We start from the raw sequence: 22,831 nt of genomic DNA on the forward strand, positions 1-22,831 counted from the left end.
CTCTAAATCCAACTTTTGTACATATACGACACTACCTAAACTACCTAAAACTACATTCACAAGAATTTAAAAGAAAGGATTGAGATGTTTCCCTGTTTGTGGCTCATCAACTGTGTGTCATCATCAACTGTGTGATCTCACCATGGAATTTTGCAATCATGTCATTCATTCACACCCCATTCCCAAATTTAAACGTTGCTGTCCCCAGCAACTAATTTAAATCTAAAAAGCAGTTGACAAGTTCTGAAACACATTCACATATCAACAAATAGCATCGGTACTATTTCAAAAGTGCATCATCCAAACAGAAAATCTCAATGTATTAACAAATGTACAAGATTAAAAATAATACCAAAAGTAACTAAAAGTATCCAAAATAAAACCATAAAAACAGAAAATGTGTAAAAACAAAATGAGGAGTTTAGTCAGTAGACTCCTCATCATCAGTAAACATCAAATCGGAGCCTGGATCAGCAGTGGGCAAGGGGTTATACTCAGGATCAATACCCCTGTCCTCATCCATGGCACCAGTATCAACAGCAGCAGCAGTGGTCTCTGTGGTAGTGGCATCAACAACAGGCTGTCTCTCTGAAGTGTGTGCAGCATGGGAAGATGTAGCACCATCAGCAGGCGCAACTCCATCCACATGATCAGCATAGTGAGTCCGGGCAATTTCCTCAAAGGCTTCCTCCTCATCAGAATGAGGGTAAACAGCAGGCTGGTAATCAATAACATCTAAACCCTGAGCCTCACATATAGATTTCATCATCTTCACCATATATGTCTGAAATGAGTGCTGGCTGGACTGCATAAACCGGAGACGCCTGCGCAAATGTCTCATACGGAAGTCAGTATTCACCGTCCATTGCTCCCCTAACCGTAGCCTTTCTTCTAACTCATCATCACTCTCAGCTGTTGACTTCCTACCAGGGGTCAATCCTGTGGCCTCCCCTCCTCCTATCTTCAATTGCTTTGTTATCATTGCGGCATCAATTGTAGCCTGCAATTTAGTTGGTGCCCCATTATTTGTAACATCTACACCAGCTTTCTGACAAAGCAGCTGAATCAAGGAACAGTGACCCAAAGCAGCAGAGTCACTGTCAGAGTGAGCCATATCATAAATGTTGTCCTGAAGAAGAATAGGAAGTTCCACCTTCGCCTTGGTCATGATAGTGTGAATCAGGACAGCTCTCTTCAGGATGACCTCTGCCTGGTTAGAAGAGGGCATGACATTTGAGATTACAAAGTGAAACCAGACTCTAGCCTCACCATTTAAATGCCTCAACCAAAGCAACTTAGGAGCAACCTTATCTTTGGTTAGCTCCCAAGTTTCACCAGGTTTGGCTATAGTCTGCAAAATAGGCTCAGCTGCCCCCATCTTGGTCCAGGTTTCAAAGTCTGGGTCACTTCTCCTTGGTGGAATTTCAATTTTCTGCCGGTTCTTCCTGAACTCACAACTGGCATTATTGATATAGTCACAGAACCTTATCTTCAGTAGCTTTTGGATGGTGTGAGCATCGTACTTCACTTTCTTTCCCCTCACCTAGCTAGTGAAGGTCCTCTTGCCTCCTTGATCTCCATTAAACGCATTAGCAAAGAATTCCCTTGCTATGTTAGGGCTGCTATCACCCAATATTTTTCCAAAAGTTGCCCAATCCCTGGTCTTCAGCTGAGACTGAAACTGAGGATATTCATCCTTTTCCAGAACGAATTTTCTTTCTCTCACAAATGGCCTCTTGGAAGTCTTGTCAGTATAACGTTTTTCATGTTCCTCACTCTTCCAGAAATGAGCATCAAATTGTGGGGTAGGCTCAGCCTCAATATCTCCTCCTTGATTCACTCGGGCTCGCTTCTTATATCTCTTCTTCCCCTGTGTAGAGGGAGCTGGTTGAGAAGAAGAAGACATTGTTCCTACACAAACAAGAGAAAATCAGTGCAAATGTCAAACAATTACATATCATGAATCCAATTCCACAATTCCCAGATTTAGATCTCTTATAGTGGGGAATTTGGATTAAAACATGTATGAATTACAACCCACAATGCCCTAATGTAGACCCTAAATTTTGTATGAAACAGGGCCTGGGCGCTAAAACGGTCACACTGAGCGTTTTAGCGTTTTGGCCTTAAACGTGTGTAAAAACTGGAAGGGCGCTAAAACGTTGAAACCAAACGTTTTAGCGCCAGGCCAATTTTTGGGTCAGGCATTTCCACGAACACTTTGTGTGTGTGTGTAATTGCATATGTGAATAAACATTGAGGGAATTTCTTCTAAACCCCAAACAGATAGAAACAACAGCATGATTCAAACATAAACATTTAGTGACAATCTAATCATATAATTATAACATGTTCATGAATCAAATTAGGAACTCCCATGGTTGTGAAGTAAACCCTAAGGTAATACAAATTGAAAAGATGAAGAGAAGTGGATGTGTACCTAAAATGGGAGTGGATGAGATGCGATGAAAGATTGTAGCAAGAACTCAAGATGCAATGAGAGAGAGAGATGGAGAGGTAACAAGAACTCAGAAAATACTGTGAATGAAAGAAGTGAGAGGGAAACCGTGTTTTATGAATAGGTGACGAGGCACTAAAACGTTGGCTGACCAGCGCTTTAGCGTCCTTGTCCAGAGAAAAATGCACACTTTGTGCAGCACAGCGCTAAAACGGTCAGAATTAGCGCTTTAGCGCGGTTGGCCAGAGTGCATGTATTGGTGTTGTTGGTAAACGCTAAAACGCTCATAGTGAACGTCTTAGCGCGCACAACCAGAGAGTTTCATAATGATGCAACTCTAGGGACGCTAAAATTGTAAGAATTAAAGTTTTAGCGCCAAACACGTAGCAAAAAAATTTTCTTTGATTTTTTTTTTTCAAAATTTTTCCCCCTTTTGTTCTTCATCTTATGGATATGGTATGAACATGGAATTACATACCTAGTACAGTGGGTTGCCTCCCACTCAGCGCGTGTTTAACGTCGCGAGCCTGACAGGTATGATCTATTTTACCTCTAATATAGCAACTGTCAGTAGTTGCCTATCCACAGCACTTCCAACATATAACTTCAATCGTTGACCATTGACTGTAAAACTTCTGTCTGAATCCAAAGAACTGATTTCTACAGCCCCATATGGTTTCATGTCTTTTACCACAAACGGTCCAGACCATCTAGACTTTAACTTCCCTGGAAACAGCTTCAACCTGGAATTGAACAGAAGTACTTGATCCCCTACCTTGAAGTCTCTAGGTGTGATCTTCCTATCATGCCATAGCTTTGTCTTTTCCTTATACAAACTGGCACTTTCATAAGCAGACAAACGAAACTCATCCAATTCATCCAGCTGTAATAATCTTTTCTGTTCTGCTGCTTTGGAATCAAAATTCAGATACCTCACAACCCACAAATCCTTGTGCTCCAATCCAACTGGAAAATGGCATGCTTTTCCAAACAGCAACTGAAATGGAGACATCCCAATAGGATTTTTGAAAGCGATCCTATACGCCCATAAAGTGTCATCAAGTTTCTTGGACCACTGGGTCCTAGCATTCCCAACAGTCTTTTCCAATATTCTCTTCAATTCCCTGTTGGAAATCTCAACCTGACCACAAGTCTGTGGGTGGTATGGAGTGCTTATTTTGTGCCTCACTCCATATTTAGCCAAGGAATACTCCACCATCCTATTATCAAAATGAGTGCCCCCATCACTAATGATAGCTCTAGGGACTCCAAATCTTGAAAATATATGCTTTCTCAGAAAAGCAATCACAACTCTGGAATCATTGGTTGTTGTAGCTATGGCCTCAACCCATTTGGAAACATAGTCAACTGCCACTAATATGTACTTGTTAGAGTAGGAAGAAGGGAAAGGTCCCATAAAATCCATACCCCAAACATCAAAGATCTCCACTTCCTGGATATTGTTCAACGGCATCTCATGTCGCCTAGAAATATTCCCAGTTCTCTGACAGTTGTCACATGCCTCCACAAACTTCTTTGCATCCTTGTATAAGGTGGGCCAGTAGAAGCCACTCAACAAGACTTTTGCTGCAGTTCTCTCACCTGCAAAATGTCCACCATATGCAGAACCATGACAATGCCACAACACATCCTTATGTTCTTCCTCTGGAATACACCGTCTGATCACACTATCTGAACATCTATAGAAAAGATATGGCTCATCCCAAATGTATCTCTTAACATCTTGCAAAAATTTCTTCCTCTGTTGCCATGTGAAATCCTTAGGCATCAATCGAACAGCTTTATAGTTGGCGGAATCAGCAAACCATGGTGGGGTACTGATAGATAAGACTTTATCCCTAACCATCTCTGTGACAGCACATATTGCCAAAACATGTTCATCAGGAAACTCTTCTCTGACCACTACTTCCGGTCCTTCTTGAAGCTCTTTTTCTGTAATCCTGGATAAGTGATCAGCCACCAAGTTTTCAACTCCCTTTTTGTCCTTGATCTCTACCTCAAACTCTTGCAACAGTAACATCTAGCGGAGCAACCTGGGTTTAGCATCCTGCTTGCTTAACAAATACTTTAAAGCTGCATGGTCAGTGTAAACAATAACTTTTGATTTGTAATCTCATCCTTCAATTTGGCCCTCTTGGATGCTGAGAAAAACCTCTGCAAGAACTTGGTTTGCAGATCATCCCAAGTTGTTATACTTCCTTGTGGCAATGATTGCAGCCATCTCCTTGCATCATCCGTCAGTGAATGAGTGAATAGTCTCAACAAAATTGCATCTCTTGTGACACCATTTATCTTCACAGTATCACTCAACAACAGAAAGTTCTATATGTGCAAGTAAGGGTCCTCTGCACTAGTTCCAGCAAACTGATCCTTCTGCACCAAATGTATCAAAGCAGGCTTCAATTCAAAGTTGTTGGGCTCCACTGTTGGGCGCACAACACTCCCAATTGGAGGAATCACTGCAGGAGTCATGTACTCTCCCAGTGTCCTCTGTGGTGGTGGTGGTGGTCTGTGATTCTCTGCCATTATCTCTTCCTGATTAACCGTACTGGATTCACCAATTTCTTGCAACTGTCTCCTTTGCCTGGCTGCCCTTTTGTGCTTCCTCAATGTCCTTTCTAATTCTGGATCATACAACAACAAATTCGGATCAAGTGTACCTCGCATATACCAGAATCAAAATTGACCAAAACTTAACATAAACTAAAATACTGAAAATAAAAGGATTCAATCTCAGAATTCTATGGTATCAGCAAGTGTTGAAAAACAAATTCCCCGGCAACGGCGCCAAAAACTTGTTGGACGTTTAGCAAGTGCACTAGTCGTACAAGTAATAAAATGATGAGTAAAGATCGTTCCCACGAGGAATTATGTTCAAGCACCAATAAACCAAAGAAAACTAATTTGAATCAGATAAGAATTTGTAAAAGTCATGAATAATTTGTCACCAGAAAATTGATTGTAAGTAATTTGACACAAAATAAATATGGATTAATAATTAATAAAACAACAAGTAGTCAGAAAACAACTTTCCTCCATAATACATGCATGACATACTAAAGTCTTAAGATTACATCAGAACTCTAGCATCAATCCCTTGAGTACTAGAATTCTGATGTTGAGATTATCAGATACAGAAGTCATATAAACATCCCTGTTCTACACTACTTCCTTGATAGAAATAATTAAATAAGAAAATCTCAAATCAACACATGAAATATACTTCATCATATTAATCAGATCAACATAATATTATCATGGAGTTCTATTGCATTCAGACTACAAAGACTCTACTCAGACATGACTAAGGAATAGACAAGAGAAGAAGAATCAAACTTCATTTCCATGTTGAAAGTCTTCAATCTCCAAACTATTACAAGAGAATTTAGAGAGAAGTCAGACTAAAGTTTAAGAGAGAGAGAATATATCAGATCTCTTCAGATCCAGATCTTTTTCTAAGTGTGAAGGCTTTGCCTTTTATAGTGTTACAATTAAAAACAGAAAACTGATGTGGGCGCTAAAACGTCCATAAGTGCCCGTTTTAGCGTCCATGCTTTACGTATGCTCAACTGCTTTTAACTGACTCCAACGCTAAAAAGTTAAGGAATGACCGTTTTAGCGTCCAACCTTGGTGAATGCTCAACTGACTTTAACTGACTCCAACGCTAAAACCCTTGATTTGGACGTTTTAGCGGTGGAGACCAGAGTCCTTTTTCCACTTCAGGGCGCTAAAACGCTTATTGCAGAACGTTTTAGCGCCCAAGACCAGCAATTTTCCATCTTCTAAGTGCAGCAGCGCGCTAATACGCTCTGTGTGGGCGTTTTAGCGCTCATCACCAGCATGTTTTGGCCTCTTCCTGTAGCAGGGCGCTAAAACGCTCAGTGTGGACGTTTTAGCGCTCAACACTTAGGCAATTTTTCTCCTCTTGAGCTCCAGAATCTTCTTCCTTCTCCAGTTGCCTTTCAAGCTTGCTTTTCCTACAAGAATCATACAAATTTTCAATAAAGCTCTTGAACTTGTAATTGAGGACATCTTAGGACATTAACCTTGTTTTTCATCATTTAATCACACAATTTGATCCTAATTCTTACTAAAAACCATGATGAACTAAGGGTTCATCACCTGGTTTGGGTTTACGGCTGCTCCCATTTTCGTACTCTTTGGATCTCAGCTTCTCCAACCCGGATTTGTATATCCGGGTTATGATCCATATTTTGATTACTGTCATCTCGGATCTGAACTCTTTCTCGGCCTAATCTCCTCGCCTCTGTTAAGCGTTGCTCCAAATCTTGCATTCTTCTCGTATTTTCTTCTTGATTTCTCCGAAAATCCTCTCGTCATTGGAGGTTGTTACAATTCTCCATATCCTGCATCCGCCTTATGATGGCAGTGAATGCATTCTAGGCGAGAATCTGGGTCTGCTGCAAGCGCAACGCGGGCAGCCGCCTCTACAGGATTCAGGGGAGGAGGATCTGCGACTCGATTTCGAGGAGCCGGCGTTGAGGCAGTGTCTGAGACGTCCTTACTCACATGGACTGCATCATAGTCAACTTCGTTTTCTGGTTGATTTTGAGGTTGGTTCACTTCTTCTAATACGGGATCTAATGGAAGATTGAGATGTTGTGGTTGTTGATTGTTACTTCTTGTACGAACCGCCATTGTCAGTCGTGATCGTGGGAATAACGAATTTACCGTTTCCCCATAGACGGCGCCAGTGTTCTATCTTAGAGACAAATATGTCTAGCCCGATGGACTGGAATGTTATTATTGGATCTAGGTGCCCTCTCCAAGGTATCTATGGATAAAATACCCCTGAGTCAAGCAGATTATTGTGCATTGAAGAACTATAAGCGACTTTGCCAAAAGAGGCGTGTGTGCACAGTGACAGCATAACAATAAGAGAAAGAGCGTAACGTACCTGTAGGTTTTACCTTTTATTTATAGAGTTTACCTGTGAGTAATGGATTCTAGATCTCCAGTGCTTCTGATGACGACCCAAGCCTATATGTCATGCTATTGTATTAAGATTGATATCTTTGATGGATATCCTTCTATAATTATATTTGATTAATATCTTGGATTCTTCCTTGTTGGGTTTACCAATTAATGAGCTTCATATATGAGTCCATAACACTAAGCACTTAATATTATTTGGATAAAAAAATAATGAATAATATTTAAATAAAAACAAAAAAAATAATAAGTTGCGGGAAAGAAGTAGAAGGAAGTCTGTGAGAGTGAAAATTGAGTATTGGATGTGTTTTAAGATAACTTATGTAAGATAATCAGCTATTATTATAGTATAAAAAAAGAAGAAGCAAAATACGGGCACAAAATAAAAGCAAAAATTATATCTTCCATAGAATTAATAATGTCTAAAATATTAGTTTAAAACTTGTATTAAATATGTAGATGTCATATTTTGAAATTTAATTCTCTGAAAATAATTCCACAAGTCTTTGAACAATTTATACCTTTAAACATTGCAAATCTACAATAACTTAAGATAAATAAAAAAAATGTAAGAATTAAATGTAAATAACGTTAATTGAAAATTAAAAAAATAAATTTTAATGTATATGATTTGATGCACTGTACAATTTGAATATATGCATTAGTATTTTATCAAAATATTTATGTAATTTTTTTAAATTCCTTTAACTTGATTTCACTGAATGTTTTTAGAATTTTAAATTATTAATTAGAATGATGACTTTTATTATATTTTTTGAATAAGGTTATACTTACAATCTTTTTTTTTACAACCTCTTATAATCATATTTTAACACTGTTGATTTCCGCCAATCAACGGTTATGATTTTCGTAAATTAAACTCATTAATTAATTATTAATTCACAATAAATGATAATTGTTGATTGACGAAATGGTTGTAAAAAAAAAAAACTTGTAAGTATAACATTTCTCATATTTTTTAATGTAATTTTAGGTCTGAAATTAATTAGTTGTTTGGGAAGTGATGAGGGAGCACATTTTCTCTGCAATGTGAGTAAGTATTCCCTTATCGAAAAAGGGGGGAAAAGGGGGAAAAAAATACTGGAGAAAATAATCATAAAATTATTGGTAGTGTTAATGGGTTACTTTTTGCTATAGTTTTTAAATACCAACATTATAACTTTCTAAGAGTTATAAAACAACAAGTTTTGCCAAATTATGATTTGCTCTACCTTATTACTGCACCTAATCTTGGATATTTCTTCCTGATGTGATGGGAATGGATCCTAATATCTCATTTAAAATATAAGGTCATGTAAGTGAAGTTTAATTGTTTGTAGATAATTAACGGTTATTATTTTTCATAAACGTAAAGCGTAAAGCACACCGGACATTTTACTTTTTACCGTTTAAAATTTTCTTGACTCATTAAAAAAGAAAAAAAAATAATAACAGCTCTAATGGAATGTCTCGATCCAAAAAATAAAAATGCTTCTCTAAATGAAGAGTTATTCTATTCTTGAGATCAAATCACCCGAACTTAAATTGCTAAATTCAAGTCTCGAATTTTAATTTGAAAATTACTCTCTCTCTCTTGTCAACCCCGACAATAATTACAAAAAATGCTTCCGACAAAGCCAAAAAATAAAAAAATAAAAATTTTCAGAGTACACCTTCTAATCAAATAAATAAATACAATTCGAACTTGTGTGTAGACTACATAAATCTTGTCATGCTTGATTTCGAAAATAGTCTTTAATAATGAAATTTACGATACTATCTTCACGATTCCATGTCCAACAAAATCACCAGCAAGAAAAAAAAAATCATCAGGGAAGGACATGTAAGAATAACGAAATGTGCAGAGAGCAGTGCAAAGGGGAAAGAAAAGGCAAAAAAGGTGATACAAGAGTTTAACACTAAAATAGTGAGTCAAAGATATAGTACAAAGAAAATGCCACTCCATCAGAGATTTCAACATCATGCCTCAGACATGCTCAGAAAAAGACGGGGAGATCTCAACAGAGAACAAGTAGATGAAATAGAGATGAAAGATAAAACACTGAGAAGAAAAAGCACTCACATAAAAGTTTGAAAAAGGGGAATGAATACAGAATACACAGAAAATGGAATAGAGGAGGTGTTGTAGAGTAGAGTAAAAAGCATAGCACCATAGAAGGATCTTTGGTGCTCTAACTTATCTCCATCACATTAAAAGTGTAAGATTTCAAACTCAAATTTAAAAAAATGAGTATGTGTTTAGATACAACTAGTTGAAAAAATTTTAATTTCTTGATTGGTGTTTTCATAAAACTACAATTTTTTGCCACTAAGCAAACAGAGCGAGAGGGTGAAACACAAGTAGCAACATCCATGAGTAAGCACCCTCACCCCACTCCAATCCTTTTCTTCAAGATTATTCCTGGAACAAGTCTTGCAGATGGAAAGCTGGTAAACATTCTTTACTTCATCTCCTTTCTTTCTCCGTGTAAGCTTGCAGAGAATGATAATCCAATCACTAGAAACATACCATCCGATTCTTTCTTTACAGATGCAAACTTAGACTTCTCAAAGTTTGTGCCTTCAGTTTGGACATGATGTGGCAGGTTTTGCTCGGTGGATCTTCTCTTAACACCTCGACTAGCGCCAGTTCTCAATTTCTTACATGGTTGAGGAGAAGACATTGGTGATTTCATTCTAGTCTTATGGCATGGTGGTAACTCATCCGAAATTTTAACTGAGTCATTATCACTAATCTGGTCAAGGTTGTCCTGTGCATCTTGAGATCCATGGAAAGGATAATCTATTTCAAGGGTACTCTTGTCAAATATGTGTACCTCAAAATCACAAGTTTGACCAGATTAATGATGATGACTCAGTTAAAATTTCCATGGAAAGGATACATGCAAACTTGTTCTCTGTGAGTGCTTTTTCTTCTCAGTGTTTTATCTTTCATCTCATTTTTATCAAAACATGGAAAGGCAAAAAATTGTAGTTTTATCAAAACACTAATCAAGAAATTCAAATTTTCAACTAGTTGTATCTAAACACATACTCATTTTTATAAATTTGAGTTTGAAATATTACACTTTTACAGTGATGGAGATAAGTTAGAGCACCAAAGATCCTTCTACGTTGCTATGCCTTTTACTCTACACTACACCTTCCTCTGTATTCCTTTTCCTGAGTATTCTGTATTCATTCCCCTTTTTCAAACTTTTCTGTGAGTGTTTTATCTTTCTGGTCAATGGTAGAACTTAGAAGTTAGAACTTAAATTACCTTTTCTCTGTCCTGGTAATACTTTGCTCTTCAAATCAAGCTCTCACAACTCTCTCTTTTATTTCAAAAATAAATAAATTTGGTGTGTATATTTTCTTGTTCTCTGTTGAGAACTCCCCGTCCTTTTTCTGAGCATGGGTGAGGCATACTGTTGAGATGTCTGATGGAGTGGCATTTTCTTTGTACTATAACTTTGGCTCACCTTTTTTGTCTTTTCTTTTCCCTTTGCACTGCTCTCTGCACATTTCGGTATTCTTACATGTCCTTCCCTGGTGATTTTTTTTCTTGCTGGTGATTTTGCTGGACATGGAATCGTGAAGATAGTATCGTAAATTTCATTATTCAAGACTATTTTGGAAATCAAGCTTGACAAGATTTATGTAGTCTACTACAGTCTACACACAAGTTCGAATTGTATTTATTTATTTGATTAGAAGGTGTACACTGAAATTTTTATTTATTTATTTATTTTATATTTTGGCTTTGTCGAAAGCATTTTTTGTAATTATTGTCGGGGTTGACAAGAGAGAGAGAGTAATTTTCAAATTAAAATTCGAGACTTGAATTTAGCAATTTTTTTTTTTTGGTAATCTGAAGGGAAAAAAAACCCCAACAGGAGCAATACTAATCAGGCTAAATACACCGAGTTTCACCGAAACCACCTAAATCAGCTAAATACAAAAAGCAAATCCCAGAGGGGGGAGATGGGAAAATACTAAAATCCTCTACATCCGGATTTAATAAAGGAAAATTAGACAACCAATCCGCATAGCAGTTTCCTTCACTATACGTGTGCTTGATAACCACAGACCACTCTTTATTCATCTAAGCCCGTATACGAGTAACAATATGAGACTCACAGGCTGACTTACTCCTACGAGTAAGTCACAGGACCGCTGTTGAAGAGTCACTTTCAATTACTAATTTCCTACAACCATTATCCCAAGCCAGTTGTACTCCTTTTAAGATACCCCATAATTCTGCCATAATAGCAGTACAATGGCCGATTCTATAGGAAAAACCAGAAAGCCAAAGACCAGTACTATCTCTAAAAATCCCTCCACACGCAGCCGGTCTTGGGTTACCTTTGGCAGCTCCATCAGTATTTAACTTCACTCATCCTTCGTCCGGAAACTTCCAGGCGATGGGGATTTCCTCCTTTCTAGAGTAAGAAACAATATACTTCTTTTTCTGGACACATTCCAGATTTCCATCGTTCGGGAATCAACCAATTGCTTATTATAGGCATAAGGAAGGCACTGATTACCATGATACTTATCATTTCTCCACCTCCAAACTAGCCAAATGGTAACTGCAAAAATGATATTCCAAGGAAGACCACTAACATCTACCAAAGTAACTTGAAGATTGGATAACAACCAAGAATTTATATCCAAACTAAAGAAATTCGGACAATACCTGTTAGCACCCAACTAGATCCATAGACCACTAACACAGAAACAGTCTCTTAGAGCATGAATGGCTGACTCATCCTCCACACGACAGATACAGCAAAGAGCCTCCCCCATATGAAGATAAAGAGGATATGCAAGGTGTGCTACCAGGACATGAAGATGGTCTAGTAATTACAGGAACTCTAGTTAATTGCCGGATGAAAAAGATCTTCATAGATGCCAGTAGTTGTGCAGATATCATCCTTTGGAATGCTTTCAAAAGAATGAACTTGGATGCAGAATATCTCAAGCCTTGTAAGACTACCCCGATAGCCTTTAATGGAGAAAATACACCCCCTAAAGGCTACATAGATCTCAGGTTGACTTTGGGAATGAAAGAAGCATTCAAATTAGAACGAGTAACGTTCATTGTAACTGACTTTCCCTCTCCATATAATGTGATCCTAGGAAGACCAACCCTGTATAAGTGGGACATGCTGGTCTCCACAAAACATCATAAGTTGAAGATGGTAAGCAATAAGAATGAAGCCATCACCATTCAGGGGGATCAAAGAGAATCACAGGAATGTTACTTTGAGGCTGTCAAAGAAAATGAAGGTGCACATGAGAGAAGATAAAGCCAGGAAAAAGATATCCCTTCACCACTCAAATAAACCAGTTAATATGGTTTAGTTGGATATGAGAGAAGAAGATGTTGTCCCAAGACCAGAAGCAGATGGTGAGTTAGAAGATCTTATGTTGGGGGAAGAACCCGGTCAATTTACCAAAATTGGTAAGACCATCAACTCCAATATTAAGGCTGGGTTGATTGAATTTCTGAAGAACAACAAGAATGTCTTCGCATGGAAACCATCCCTGAGGGTGCTTACTCATGGATGTTGCTACTTGTGTTCCACCTTACTCATGGATGTTGCTACTTGTGTTCCACCTTCTCTCATGTGTGTTTGCATTGTGGCAACAACTAGTAGATTTTATTATGTGCGATCAGTTGAGTCAAATAATAAATTTCTATTACCTTCACGAGACACTGGTCAAATTTTTGAATTCCCACAAAAACCTTAAGTTGCAACAATTCAGTTTTATCAACACTTCATACAAAAAATTGTTGGTCTTTAACACCTGCCTCCAATCGGATGCGAAACATTGACAATTAAAACAATGGACTACATCAAATAACATATGTACAAATGCAAGGAATAACAACAACGATATAAAAAAGTAAAACACATAATTATTTCATCTTGATATATTTCTTTTGATTTTTTTTTAATTTTCTCCTTTATTCTTTAAATGTTTTCTAATTATTATTATTTTTATTTTTTTGGGGATTTATATTTTGGGATTTTATGGGACTAACACCAAGGTGTTAGTCTTTCTATTATTATTTACCTTGGTGTTAGTCTTTTGTTCTCTTTTACTTTTCTTATTTTATTTGTTACATATTTATTTGTGGTGCAAAACAACTACCCGAGCTTAACCTTACATAACTAAAAAAGAACCCTCTGTGCCGAGATCTCAAAAGCATGAGACCAAATAAAAAGGAAAATATCATGAAGTCAAAAGGGTAAACGGACTAGCACATACTATAAACCCTAAACATATATCACTGGAGCCTACATATGAACTTAACCAAAATGCAAGGTAATTTTCTTCCTAGTTAACCTTGCATGAGATATTGGTTAATAATTACGAATAATGAAATGGAAGGAAACGTACTATTGAAGATCTGGTGTTTCACGACAGAATGTTAGAATGACTAGTTAGGGATGCCTGTGTTTTGGGCAAAAGACCTTGTGTATTGCTTTCTTCATCTTTTTATTCTTTTTCCCTCTCTTATTTCTGATTTTTTTTTTTTAAGAATCGTTGAAGTGATTCAATGGGTTCAAGATAGGAGAAGAACGTTGGCTTTTTGACCCTTATGACCCTTAATAAGTAATTAATTACCAATTTGTCCTTCATTTGAAACTAATTCGAAAATTTAACCCCCCTAAAAAACATAACACCAATCTGCCCCTGTTTGACCGTTAACCATGAAGCCTACCCGGGTACACTCCTTCTTACCCGGGTATTTTTTGAAATTTTTTATCTACCCAGGTAGGTAGGGTGTACCCGGGTATAGTTCTTGAATCTGAGAATTTGTTTGAGTGACATTCACAGTTACTAGTTGATTGTCTCGATTCATTGGTTTCCCACATATGCATCTTTTATTGCGCCCCCCATGAGTAAAAAACTCTTGGGATGTTGAACCAGAAAATAATAATATTTGTGAATTGAAAATCAAACGTCACTAATCACTTTGACTCATCAGTGGGATTTATCTTTAGTATAATAAAAAAATCTCATCAATGACAGAACCCTATGTAAGATAGCAAATTATATGGGAAAAAAAAGTGCAATCACCTAAATTTGATGTCCCAATGAAAAGTTACGGTCAATTTACTACGTCGAACTATTTAGCCTCGAGCAATCGGTTCAACTCTATCTTCAAAGGATTAAAAGACAATTGAGAAAATTATTTTAATCTATTATAAGCTATTTTTAATACAAAATAAATTAATCATTATATAGTAACTCACAGAACTATGTTCAATCACGTGTAGATTAATATTTCCACAGGATATAAATTTTACATTTTTTATGATTATTCATAACTTCTATTTTCGTTTTCGTATGCACGTGACTGGCTAAAAAACTAAATCAGATTCAATGTTACGCTTAATTAGTATTAAATGTTACTTTTAAATTAGTGCAGTTTTAACGCCAGCCATCAATCCTCAAGCATGTTCCCGAATTAAAAAGAAACGAATTCCAATATTAACGTTACATCTGCATAGAAGGGCAATTGTGGTTTTCGAGATGCATGCGCTGTTCAAAGTTTTCAGAAGCTTGATGCTGAATTAAATCGGTATCTAATTTCTTTCAAGTGAAATATCGTACACGGGTACACTCCTCCCTACCCGGGTAAATAATTCAAATAAATTCTCAGATTCAAGAACTATACCTGGGTACACCCCTACTTACCCGGGTAGATAAAAAATTTCAAAAATACCCGGGTAGGAAGGAGTGTACCCGGGTAGACTTCGTAGTCAACGGTCAAACATGGGCAGATTGGTGTTATGTTTTTGAGGGAGGTTAAATTTTCGAATTAGTTTCAAATGAAGGGCAAATTGGTAATTAATTATTTATTAAGGGTCATAAGAGTCATAAAGCCGAAGAACGTTGGTTTTTTTTTTTTAGGGTAAAAGTCACCCTTTTATGTTTATGTTTATTTACCATGCTTTGAAAAAATTAGTCTTTAACCTTTCAACTTTCCCTCCTATTTTCCATAGCTTATTTTGGCTAAACCCCCAAATCGTCTCTGAATTTTTTGACAGTGTGTGCAGACTCCATTTGTCTTCTTGCAAAGAGACATTGACCGAAGAAACCGTCAAATATTTGTGTTGGAAATGTCCCTTTCATTTTTTGTTTTTTATTTTCTCTCTCGTTTTTCATTATTTTTAGTTTTTAGTTTTTTTGGAATGATAAGAAAATGGTGTTTACACTATGAATGAGAGTTAGGTTTTGCTGCTTTTTGTATGCAAATCGCGTAAGTTTAAGCTAATGTGAATGAATTATATATTATATCATGTGTCTGGATCATTTTAGAACTGTATAAATTACACTCTCAATCTTGGTTGTTGACAATTCTTTCTAATGTAACTGACTCCCCAATCCCTTGGTGGTTTTAGTTCTTTACTTTATTCCAAGGTTCTAATGTAAACCTATTGGTTTATTCAATAATTGTGTTCTTTAATATGCAAGTTAAACGATAACAAGAACACATAAGGATCTTGAGAAATCATGTTTTCACATTTATTAAACAATGATGAGGACACTAACCTTTGTCCATGGTTGATGACAACAAATCTTCAATTAAGAACCCTTTCTGTGGAATGACTTTTGACAACAAATGGAATACCCTTTTGACAGCAAACTTTAGCTTGAAAACTCTTGATGTGGAATAATTTTTCTCAATCTCTTCACCCTTATATTCTAGGTCCCTCTTCTATTATTGATGGCAAAAACTCAAAACCTCTTAATGGGTAGAGATGAAGGGTTTTACCCTAATCTTTTTATAACTGCTTCCATCAAGCAAATTACCATATTGTCCCTTAACAACCTCCTACTAATCAGGCCACTAATAAACAAAATTATCTTTTAGCCCTTCTTATATTCAAATCACGTGAGCCACTTCTAACAGATATATCCAACATTCTCCCACTTGGCTCATGTGGTAAATGTTATTATGTGATTCGACAAATATAAGACTTAACGAGCATATTCGACTAAAGGTTACCATACATTGGCCTCATCATAAGTCATAATTAGAAATAGAGCCAATAAAAGTCATGGCCGTTCTACACTCTCACATATTAGCATAGTTTCTTCCATGTACTACCATATCAACTCTTTTTCCCAACATGATACTTTAAAGGGAAGGATACAATAATGCCTTTTATAAAGGCAAATTCTATTATTCAAAATATCATTCATTCATGCATGCAAACATAAGTTTGAAAATAGAAAATTTCATAAACTTACACATTATTGAATTCAAAGTGTCAATAAACAATAAATACTAATAGAACTTAACATTCGCTAGCAGACATTATGCCCATATTATACACATGACCAGTGAATGTCTTAGGCGGTAATCCCTTTGTTAGGGGATCATCTATCATAAGGTTGATGCTGATATGCTCTATTGACACTCTTTGTTTCTGAACTTCTTCTTTAACGGCAAAGTATTTCAACTCCATATGCTTAGCACCCTTGGAGTATCTTCTGTTCTTGGAAAAGAAGTATGCTGCAGAATTATCACAATAAATTTTCAACGGCCAATCAATATTGTCGACTATTCTAAGCCCTGAAATAAAGTTTCGTAGCCATTTAGCCTGAACCATGGCTTCAAAGCATGCCACAAATTCAGCTTCCATAGTGGATGCATCAATTACTGACTGTTTCGCACTCTTCCATGATATAGCTCCTCCAGCTAAAAGATACAAGCAACCAAAAGTGGACTTTCTTGTATCTATACATCCGGCATAGTCTGAATCTAAATATCCAATAACTTCAAGGTTACTAGATCTTTTGTAAGTAAGCATGTGATCTTTGGTTCCTTGCAGGTACCTCAGAACTTTCTTTGCAGCTTTCCAATGATCCATACCAGGATTACTATGATATCTTCCCAACATTCCAACTGCAAAGCTAATATCTGGTCTTGTACAAGTCTGAGCATACATTAAACTCCCAACAAGAGATGCATATGGAATTTCTTCCATTTCATTTCGTTCCAATCATTCTTAGGACATTGCCTGAGACTAAACTTGTCTCCTTTCTGAATTGGAACAGGCGATGATGAGCATTTTTCCATACTAAATCTCTCTAAAACTTTATTGATATATGTTTTCTGAGACATACCCAACAATCCTTGTGAGCTATCACGGTAAATTTCTATCCCAGTCACAAAGGCTGCCTCACCCATATCTTTCATTTCAAAGTTACTAGAGAGAAACTTCATGGTCTCATTCAAGAGTCCGAGATCATTAGTTACAAGCAAGATATCATCAAAATACAAGATCTGAAATATAAAATTACTCCCACTGACCTTTAGATATATACACCGATCAACAGTGTTTTCCTTAAATCCAAAGGAGACAACAGTATCATTGAACTTAAGGTACCATTGCCTAGAAGCTTGTTTAAGTCCGTATATTGACTTCTTAAGTTTACACACCATGTGTTCCGTTCCTTTTTCTACGAAACCCATTGGTTGGTCTATATACACATCTTCTTCTAAATTACCATTTAGAAAGGTCATTTTCACATCCATTTGATGTAGCTCTATATCATAATGAGCAACCAATGCCATGATAATTCTTAGAGACCGGTGACAAGGTCTCCTTAAGGTCAACTCCATCCTTTTGAGTGAATCCTTTTGCAACAAGTCGGGCCTTGTGTCGTTACAAATTACCTTGAGAGTCACATTTGGTCTTGAAGACCCACTTGCAACCAACTCTCTTACAACCTTCAGGTAATTCAATAAGGTCCCAAACTTCATTATGTTCCATGGATTCCAACTCATCTTTCATGGCTTTTAACCATTTATTCAGAATTATCACTATTCATGGTTTGTGAAAATGAAACTAGATCATTATCTATTCCCAAGTCAAATTCATGTTCTTGTAGATAAACCACAAACTCATTAGGAATAGCTAGTCTCCTTTCTCTTTGAGACCTCCTTAATTCTATTTGTTGTGGTTCTTCCATCATGGGTTCATTCGGTTCATTCATTACAACTTCATTGCGGTTAGTGGTATCATTCATGTGTTGTTCTTCATTATTGTTAATCGGTACAATAACATGAGGAATAACACCTTTATTAGAGATGCAAGTTAATGGAAGTTACACTCTTATTTCTTGAATCTCCACTTTACGTGGTGGTTGATAAACCCTTGGTTTACCATATTTTTATGCTAAATTCTACAAGAATTATATGGTAGATTGCATGGAATTCAAGGTGTTATATGATAAAATCTTAAAGATTTTAAAATTGAGCTAATGTTTAGATAACCTTCTCATTTTGAAGGTAAATCCACAAGATTTGGTGCTAAGAAGTGATAAATGTATCATAACAAAGATTTGAAGCCCAATCTGCAGAATCTTAGAGAAAAAACAAGAAACAAATATGATTTGATTGAGAATAGATAGAGATCCATGGGGAGATTTAATGAGGAATTAAAAAAAGATGTGGTTTCTAAGGTTATAAATAGGGAGCTTAGGGTCAAGGAACTAATTCACAGACACACCACAAGAAATACACAGAGACCCAAAGGAGGAATCCTGTTGCGGAGTGTTGGAGCACTGGGGAGCCAAGACAACATCACATCAATAGAGGCTTGGGGAAATATTTTCTTTCTTATTGCTTTTCAATTCAGTATGCTAGGCTAGACTTTTATGTAGTTAGGGGTAGATGGAACTCAATTGAATCTTTATGCTTTGAATTAAATTATCTCTGAATTCTTCTCTTTTTATATTTGAATAAATTTATCTGTCTTTAATGCTTTCTACGAGTTTGCTCCTTATAGATTGATTTAGAGGAATTGTATGACAATAGAGATGTTGGTGCATGATATAATGACCCTAACTGGTAAATCTTAGTTATAGATTTAATTTAAGGATTTAAATGCCATAATTAGATTCAGTGAGCGATTTCGAGTATTTTGACTGTAATCATGACTATGTTATGAACAGTGCGTTCTGCCGGAGAATTTACAGTTTTGTGAATTAACCGGTAGAGCTTAAAATGAGCAAAATAATTTTAGGAACATAATTTGAAAATTCTGATGACAAATATGAGTTCAGAACGAAAAATTGTATAGTCTGGCACTTTCCGTGAAAATCTCGTGAATAGTGTTTCTACCGGGTATTTTGCACTGCTGTTTAAGCAACCGGTAGAGTCCAGAAATAAATAATTGATGAAATAAGAATAAGAAAGTCCAATATATGCCAAGCAAGTCAATATAGGCCCAAGAAAATGATAAGTTTATAAGTGTTAAGTTTTAAAAGTAAATAAAGTACAATTAGTGATTCACAGTGCATTTCGTCAAAAACGGTGCAGAAACCATACTGTGAATTATGAATATTGTTTTGTAATAGATAAAAATTAATGTAAATGATTTTAGAAAAATAAAAATATGTTCGTAGTTTTAAGTTAGTTCCGGGTCAATTTAAGTTAAAATACGCGATAGAAAAACATCTGTTAAAAAAGGCCACATGTGCTAGCCTTATAAGTGACTTAGTCTCATTATCCCAAATCAGTTTCTCTCTCCTCTCACCCTCTCAAAACCGAGCTGCACCATTGGAGAAGGGGGTAGGGTTTTGAATTTCTTCTCCTTGATTCTCCATCATTTCTACTCCAAATTCAAAGACCCACCACATGAAATTGCTTGTAAAACACCCAATGAACCCATTCCAACCATCAATTTGAGGTTTTGTTGAGTGTGTGAAGAGTTATTCCTCCTCTCATTTTCGAGTTACTATTCATTGGAGGAGAAAAAGTGAGTTTTTGATGGAGCTTGGCTTGGAGATTGCTCTCTAGGCTTTGTACAAGTGTTTAGAGGTAAGAAACCTCTATTTCCATGATATAATTTTGATGATTTAAGTTATGAAATATATGAGCATGTTGTGAGTGGGGAATAATTGATGTTAGAATGTGAAATTTATGATAGATTATTGTTGTTTAGGAAGTTATAGTGTTGAGTAAGCATCCACATGTGATATAAAAATTTAAAAGCCCTATTGCATTTTCCTCCTAGGTTTCGGCCATCATGGAGTGAGTAGGAGTTATTGTGGAAAAATTATATTATGTATTGTGAAGGTATAGTGTGTTGGAAATGAGTGAAAATGGATGAGTTAGTAAGAATGCCTAAGTAAAAAGGACTTGGTGTCTAAACTCAAAATAGGAATTTAGTGGAAGCATTCCTAGGTGTTTGCAAGTTGTAATGAAGTAACGAAAATGTATTGTAAAAGAGAAGGATCTTTGGAAATTCCCCTTATAGGATTCGACCTATAGGGTATTTAGGGATATATTTTGTACATTTTATTTTAAATAAAATGTGTTGTAATAAATTGTATAAAAGTGATGAGTTTTGAAGAAAAGTAGCATGATTTATGTTGAAAATTCCTAAGGGAATGGTTGATTAAATTAAAGAACACCAACGGTTATAAAGAGGTCTAGACTTGTGTATTGGCATAGGATTGGCAAAAATGCAAAGAAAGGAAAATAAGCGATAAAATGTATGCTTATGAAATAATTATGGTATTGCATCATTTTATTGATGCATTGTAAATTATTCTCTAGGTGTGCCTAGGGATTGAGAAGGATCGGAAATCTCTTGAAGTGATAAAAGTAACTTGTTCCACAAGTAAGCGTATTGGTAAAGCTTCAAGAGGTAAGCTCTATGTTTAAGGAGTCTTTTCCTGCTTGAGTGCTCCACCATGGTTAGTGAACTATGGTTGGACTGTATGACTGTGATTTAGATGCTTTGTATAGATGCATTCATATAGAGTTATTTGATAACGTGATATGTTTTGCTCTGATATGACTTCTGTAATTTGATTTCTGTAACAATCTCTGGCCATTGATTGTATAGTACCCGGACGTCCGCTTTGGGGTCCTCCCTCGGGACTGATGGTGTACTCCTCTGATATGTCTGGTTCCGCTTTGGGGTCCTCCCTCGGGAACACGTGCGTTGATTTCCGCTTGGGGTCCTCCCTTGGGAATGACGGCGCCCATCTCTGATATGATATGGATATATGCTCTGTTCTGTTATGATATCTGTTATATGTTGTATTCGTATACTTTGTATCTGGCTTTCATGCAGGAGTGAGCCAGGGGTATGGAGAATTCTCTATAAACCTGGAGCTTATTGAGATTTGTAATCTCACCCCTCTTTGGGGACACATTTTCAGGTGCCCAGATTTCCGGTGAGTCCTCACTAGGCAGGGACACGACACGTGGCTGAGGCAGTTGACAGACCGGATTTTGAGTGGCTGTAGGCTACTACCTTTTTGGAGTGTTTGATGTATTTTAGTATTTTCGCATTTGATGGATCATGATATTGATCCTTTATTTTGTATATGGCCTGTATATGTTTGTACATGTCTGTCAGTTTGATGCATGTACATTTGAGTATTCAGGAACGTTATATGATGATGTAGTATTCAGATAGGTTTATGTTTTGATGGCATGCTGTTAGATTTAGTGGCACGGAGCCATGTTATGCATGCGCCCGTGTATGGGTATTTGATTATATTTGGATATCTGGTATTTCTGAATTGATATGTTGTATAAACTGTTTATCAGGAAATGCTTCTGAGTGGGATTGGAAAATCCCCAGTTGTCCGATTTATAGAGGAAACTCTGCCCGATTTTCGTTTACGCCGAGTAAGAATTAAGTTAGAAAAAGAAAAAGTTAGCTCATATTTTCGTAAGTTAAGTCTTCCGCTGTTTCTGTTTATATCATGTGTATGTTAATTGAACCGGCTCGAGACGGGGATGTTACACATGAACCCTGATTTGATAAATTTATCACAATTCTTGTGATCTAGGGATAGACATAGGGCAATTGTGCAATCTTTAAATTCTTGATCTTAATGCATGTTTTCTTGGGGAATAATCGGGGAACTAGAGTTCTTTTTAGATCACATAGATTTAGGGTGACAAGGAATTGAGCCATAATTAACTTAGAAAGAATTGATTGACATTATATTAAGAGCATATTCTTGACAGTTTAATTCATAGCATATAGAGGAGATTGGGGGAAGTCGAAACCCTAACTACGCTTGTTTTTAATCTTTAAATCAATCATCTTTCCGATTGCTTTTTAATTCTGAATTTTAATTTGCATGTTATTAATTGTTTTTTTTTTAATTTCAATTTTCTTCATCTAAATATTGATTGTCCAACTAAACCGCAATTAGAGAACTAGTGTTTCAAACTCAATCCTCGTGGAAACGATCTCGTACTCTGGTACACTTTATTACTTAACGACCGGTGCACTTGCCGAGTCGCAACAAGTGTTTGGCGCCGTTGCCGAGGATTGGGTCCTTCAACTTTAGAAGAAGCTATAAGCAATCTAGATTGGACTTTTTATTTTTCT

The 22,831-nt window shown here is 36.5% G+C and overlaps 1 protein-coding gene across 1 annotated transcript; it reads left to right on the plus strand.

Moving 5' to 3' along the window:
- The first annotated feature begins 12,259 nt into the window (after nt 1–12,259).
- Nucleotides 12,260–12,745, plus strand: LOC133313778 (uncharacterized). Its single transcript, XM_061515189.1, has one exon. The coding sequence runs from the start codon at nt 12,260–12,262 to the stop codon at nt 12,743–12,745; it is 486 nt and encodes a 161-aa protein (XP_061371173.1).
- Nucleotides 12,746–22,831: the final 10,086 nt, after the last annotated feature.

The sequence above is a fragment of the Gastrolobium bilobum genome, unplaced genomic scaffold (genome assembly GCF_033153095.1).
Source record: "Gastrolobium bilobum isolate Gb01-03AN ecotype WA unplaced genomic scaffold, APGP_CSIRO_Gbil_v1 utg3136, whole genome shotgun sequence".
In the NCBI taxonomy this organism is placed as follows: Eukaryota; Viridiplantae; Streptophyta; class Magnoliopsida; order Fabales; family Fabaceae; genus Gastrolobium; species Gastrolobium bilobum.